The 6,259-nt window shown below is 32.7% G+C and overlaps 1 protein-coding gene across 1 annotated transcript in view; it reads left to right on the top strand.

Annotated features, from left to right (window-relative positions):
- Positions 1–3,067: 3,067 nt before the first annotated feature.
- The window catches only part of LOC117111879 (sushi, von Willebrand factor type A, EGF and pentraxin domain-containing protein 1-like), a gene marked incomplete at both ends in the record, with an annotated part of 16,736 nt that continues 13,544 nt past the window's right edge, over positions 3,068–6,259 (top strand). Inside the window, one exon of the mRNA XM_033254896.1 lies at positions 3,068–3,247. Within this exon, the coding sequence (XP_033110787.1) occupies positions 3,068–3,247 (180 nt within the window). The remainder of the gene's footprint in view (positions 3,248–6,259) is intronic.

Genomic DNA, 6,259 nt, shown 5'->3' with positions numbered 1-6,259 from the left:
TAAGCATATGTAATTTTTGACGCACGCGTACGCGCACGTTAAGACGGGCAAACAAAAAAGTAAGATACCTAATATTCAACCTTGACCTGAAGTATATAAGCCCATTTTATATTACTCAGAAATGACAAATGGTTAAGATGATATGACGTCATCAACGTTTTGAGAAAAGAAATATAAATTGTTTCTTGTTTTATAATTCAGATGGCAATATGATGACGTCACAATGTCCGATCAGCTATTATGATATATCAAATCATATCTACAGCTCAAGTGCTTTTAGAATATCTAATAAAAATTGGGGGTCACCTTTCATCCTAAGGAGCTATAACTGATTAAAAAACGACATGATATAAAGCATATTTAAATTTGACGCACGCTAACACTCGCGTTATTACGCGCGCACAAAAATATAATGTACATAACATTTAACCATGACCAGAAGTTTATGCCCACTAAATAGGATTCAGAAATCATGAATGATTAAGGTGATTATGGGGTCATCAATGTTTTGATGAAAGAAAGATGAGGGTGGTAAACAAAACCCTATATTTTGACCATGATGACGTCATCAAAATGTAAAAGTGTCAAATATAGGAAAGAGAATTGCCTCAGCTATAACATAATTAAAGTTAGAAAAAATCGACAAAAGAATAAGCGAGATACGCTCAAATGCGCATTTTTTTTAAATGACGTCATCGATAATACTCAGTTTGTGGAATTTAGATGGCAATATGATGACGTCATAATATCCGATCAGCCATTATGACCTATAAAATCATATCTACAACTCATGTGCTTTCAGAATATGTAATAAAAATTGGGGGTCACCTTTCATCCTAAGGAGCTATAACTGATTACAATTTTTTTGACCATGATGACGTCATCAAAATGTAAAAGTGTCAAATATAGGAAAGAGAATTGCCTCAGCTATAACATAATTAAAGTTAGAAAAAATCGACAAAAGAATAAGCAAAATACGCTCAAATGCGCATTTTTTTTAAATGACGTCATCGATAATACTCAGTTTGTTGAATTTAGATGGCAATATGATGACGTCATAATATCCGATCAGCCATTATGACCTATAAAATCATATCTACAACTCATGTGCTTTCAGAATATGTAATAAAAATTGGGGGTCACCTTTCATCCTGAGGAACTATAACTGATTCAAAATAGGTACAATTTTGACTCATTTTGACTAAAAATAGACAAAAACGCGCAAATACACACGTATATTAGATGTGCGCGTACTGCACTATTATTAGACGTAAAATTACTGAAAAAGAATGCAAATATGTCATTACAGTGTAAGAAACTCAAAATATGTCAAAAATTGTAATTTGAATCATCTGCACGAGCTGCGCGCGCGAAAATGCGCGCGTGACCTGAAAATTTGTGAAAAAGTTGAAATGGTCAGAATCACCTGAAACGTACACAAATTTAGTCAAAACGTGATTTTGAGCAAATTTAATTTTTAGCGCACGCGTACGTGCGCATAATGAACTGCAATTCGGACAGTACTGTGCATATGGATAGTACATGACATGAAGTATACCTGTGTGAGGTTTCAACAAAAGAGGCCTAGCAATGGTGAAGTTATGATCAATCAAAAAATTTGCTACGTAAAACGCAAAATTGCGCGTAGATGACGTCACGCGTGACTGTTCACGCTGAAAAGCTTATTGTATCGATTCCAACCCAAGACTAATGATTGTTGAACATATCATGTTGATCGGTTGAAGGAATCTTGAGTTATCGTGGTCACAAATTTGGGGAGAAAGAAAGAAGAAAAAGAAAGAAAGAAAGATTCTGACAATAACAATAGGTGATCCGCTAATGTTAGCGGATCACCAATAACAATACAGAAAGCACAGTATGACCAAATTAGTTCAGACTGTGAAGACGATCCTTAAGTTTAGTTGAGAATTGATTTAAAATAAAAACACTATAATTTTGTATATCAACAGGTAATAATTTATCCCACATCCGAGGGAAGCGTATAAAAGTAGAGCGAAAAAACTATTTCAGTTGATCAAGGTTCCTAGCATGAGGCTATGTTAAAATGGATTGCTCTTTATGGATCTCCATGTGAAGACTCTTCATAATGAACATAATGTAAATATAAAGTAATCGACTGAAAAATAAGGTGATTTAAGTTTAACTGATCTATCAGAATATGAAATATGGGTTGGGTGAACATGCCTAGTAAAACGGAAACAGGCCCGAATATAGCATATCTGAATTGACTTGCGTTTGTCAATGCGACCTTGTTGAAACGGTAACCACACAGGAATACCGTACTAAATCAGCTGGTCTTAATAAAGAATTATACAACTTCATGAGAACAAAAGATTCGGGGACGTAACTGTACGTTTAATAAAACTTAACTGTTCGTCTAAAAAAACCTCAACTTTTAGGTCAATTAAAATAAATTTATGAAGAATCTATGCCATAGTTGACAACTTACCAAAACTCTTTCACGTTTCTGGTTTAATGTCCCTTGAATAGTGGTCCTATTCAAGAGAAACCCTTATTAAGGGGATCATTTTTAGTTCCGAAAGTGTCATCTTAAAGAGGTTATACAGTATACTGATAATTCCAACAACAAGCTTTCATAAAAAATGATATTAAGTGTGAAAATCTGTTGCTGAGAAGGTTAAATAATACTGTAAGTTATTTTTCAACATACGGCTAAATGGAAGTCAACAATTGAATGGATTAGCCGATGAGTGTTACCGCCAATTTTGGAATAATCACATTTACAATATTGTATTAAGCACATACTTTTATATTAGATTTTTTCATGTGCAAAAAATTACAGAAAAATATATAAAATATAATAGCAAATAAAAATATGACTATAACAGCACTAAGTGTTCAAGTGTCTCATCCAGTTCATACGTTTTTTACCTGTGACATGCAAGACTTCACAACAGCATTTACGAGAGTAGGCCTACTGTAAATGCTCGAACAAGCGCCGCTCTCGAATGAACGCCGCACCAAACGTGATTTATTTTCGTTATACGCCCCTCTCGAATAATTAAAAAATCTCATTATTTTTCAGACACTCAAGATAAATCATCGTGGGAGTTTGTACCTAGTGATATTTGTGACTCCTTTTGTACGGGCGGGAACTGCTGCCAGGCTCAAAAGGCAAATTGTGCATGTGCTCTTCAAAGTGGAGCCTATGGATGTGCATGTGCCCCAGGTTACACAGGGTATGGTCTGAATGAGCAATGTTCACGTAAGTTTTATCTATAACTGGCGCCTGGTATCTGTGCAGACCACGGGCTAAGATCGCTTTCAGCAGCCCAAGGTTTAGCAGCCCAAATTTAAAATGGTTTAGCAATATAATGATGTGTACCATCTTGACGAATGCCAGATAATAATCACGACACTTATTATATCTGTTTGTAAAACAAAACATATGGTTTTTCTTCATTGTCATAATGAGAAGTGATTTTAAAATTACACACAAAAAAATCATTTAAAATGTCTAATGTGAAAAATACACGGAAAACAAAAATTACATCATACATTTGCTTGGACAATGTTAGAAGAAGATTTAGGCACGGAAAGTGACCAAAGTGCCGGTCAGAAAAACTTTGTGCAAGAAATAGGAAAACACACACACACATACATAATATACACATACATATATATATTTTCATTTTCATTGTACATAATTCCTTTCAATTACTATATCCTAATTAATGTTTACATCATTTCTTAGTATTTTTTCTAGAAGAGAAAACATTTGTACTACAAATACAAAATACATTATTTTTTATTTATTTTTTTTACTTTTTTTTTGCTTATAGCCTTTAATTAGGCCAATAATTGATAAAGTTACACATATTTGGTATTTGTAATAAATGGTTTTATTAGTATCATTTCTACAAACATTTCTACAAATATACTATCTGACCAATGTTCATTATTACATTTTCTTATATTATTACAATAGTATTTTGTATTTTTCACCATTTTCTTTGTCATCATACATCTCAATTTTAATTTTCAATAGGATATCGCACTTAAAGGAGCTCTACAGTGATTTAAAAGTTCTCTTTATAAATTGTAAATGCTGCAGATGTATATATTAAATCTTCTAATACACATCCAGTTCCAAGAATAAGTTTTTTAAATGATATATCGTCATTTGTAATACACCTTAAGACACTACTTACTTTCCTCCAAAATGTTTCTATATGCGAACAACTAAAACGCAAATGGTTTTCATCTTCAGGAACTCCACATTTGCTACACATTTCGGATTCCTTGATTTTCCATATGTATAGCCTTTTGTTTGTAGGCAATATTCGATTTAAAATTTTGTAATTGAATTGTGCTAGCTTTTTGTCCTTCATTTTACACACTTTATATAACCAGCACGTTTTCCAGTCGATGTTGTTGTTATTGAAGTATTTTTCCCATTTATTTTGTCCATTAGGTGTAACAAACATTTCATTTACAAAGCACGAATGTATTTGAAAGCTATTGAATATTAGGTTTTTCTTTAATTTCACAATTAATAGCAGTTTTAATTACATGTTTCCATTGATCAGGTATGGCCTTAAGTATACACAAATATTCGTTTAGCCAATTTGACTTATATTTCAATTTTGCCAACAAGTTATTTGAGTTTAAAAATTTGTTTTTGTTGACTTATGTCTTTTTAAACATTAAAATTATACCACTAGTAATCCAGTGTCTGTAACAGAGTGATTTGCTTTTTAGTTGTATTGCATGGTTGCCCCATAGCTGCTCATTCAGTATATCATCATATGTTTTAAATTGTTTCTTGTTACATTTGTTAAACTCTGTACATGCTTGGATAATATTTTTATAGAAGACCGGTAAGTCAAGTGCATTGATATCAGTAACTCAAACATGTCATGTTAAACATTACTTTTACCGCGGCTACTATCTGAAAAAAGTATTCTGGGATAATTTTCCACTTTGCTTCGTCATAGTTTAGAAATCGTTTTACCCACGCGACATTTAATGCCTTAATATGTAATCCAAACTCTGGAATTTTAATGCCATCTTTACTTACATCACCAATTAACGTTTTTCTTTTTATTTTTTCACCTTTATAATTCCAAATAAAATCATGTATTAAACGTGTAACTTTTGTAATGACATACTTTGGTACGTTTATAACATTTGCAATATTTGTAAGTTTTGCCAGTGGAAGGCTCTTTAAAATTATAACTTTTCCAAACAGTGAAAGATTTCTTAAACGCCATAATTTTAGAGTTCTCTCAAGCTCTAACACTTTTTCATCCCAATTTTCAGCACTACATAAATCTGAATTGTATCCTACATAGATTCCTAAAATTTTAACCGGCTGTTTCACCCAACACATATCAAGTGGTTCATCCATTCTATCTCTCCACTTACCAATCCAAAAGGCTTTTGTTTTTTGTCTATTTAGTGTCACTCCTGATACTTTACAAAAGGATTCAATAATATTGAGAGCTACTTGAAGACTATTTTCGTCTCCAACATACAGAACAGTATTGTCTGCCAGTTGACTAATTCTGGCTTCTATATTACTTGATTCATTAGGCAAATCAATCCCCTTGTAAACAACGTTACCTCTCACATTTGAGGCCATAACCTCGACCACAAGTATAAATAAAAGTGCTGATAATGGGCAGCCTTGTCGTATGCCTCTCTCCATGCTAAAACTTTCCGAAACCTATCCGTTATTAATTGAAACACATTCGACATTTTATATAACACTTCAACCCATTTACAAAATGAATTTCCAAAGTTAAACTTTTTTAACACAAAAAACATAAAATCTCTATTAACTGAATCAAAAGCTTTTTTTAAAGTCAAAGATCATCATTGCCCCTTCAATATCATGTCGTTCGGTATAGTACAACAAATCTTCTATTAAACGGATATTCTCTCCAGCCAGACGCCCTTTTATGTATCCCTTTTGATCTGAGTTTACTAGTGATTTAATTAAATAAGTCCATCTGACCCTGGGGATTTATTTTTATTCATATCTGAAAGAGCATTCTCACACTCATCAATAGTGACAATGCCTTCACAGAGATCTTTTTCTTCTTCCGAAAGTGCGTTCACCCTGGTATTTGCTCAGGGCATATAGATTGATTTGCGTATAGATTTTTAAAATGTGTAACTTGTTCTCTTAAAATATCAACTGAGCTAGTAACCTTGGTTCCTAAGTTAGTAAATAAATTTTTAATTTGTTTGTTCTTGCTATTTGTTTTTTCTA

Source organism: Anneissia japonica, unplaced genomic scaffold (genome assembly GCF_011630105.1).
Source record: "Anneissia japonica isolate Jap-2015-1 unplaced genomic scaffold, ASM1163010v1 scaffold1703_len21272_cov134, whole genome shotgun sequence".
Lineage (NCBI taxonomy): Eukaryota > Metazoa > Echinodermata > Crinoidea > Comatulida > Comatulidae > Anneissia > Anneissia japonica.
Note: the sequence above shows the minus strand (reverse complement) of the source record. Positions and strands in the feature narration are given on the sequence as shown.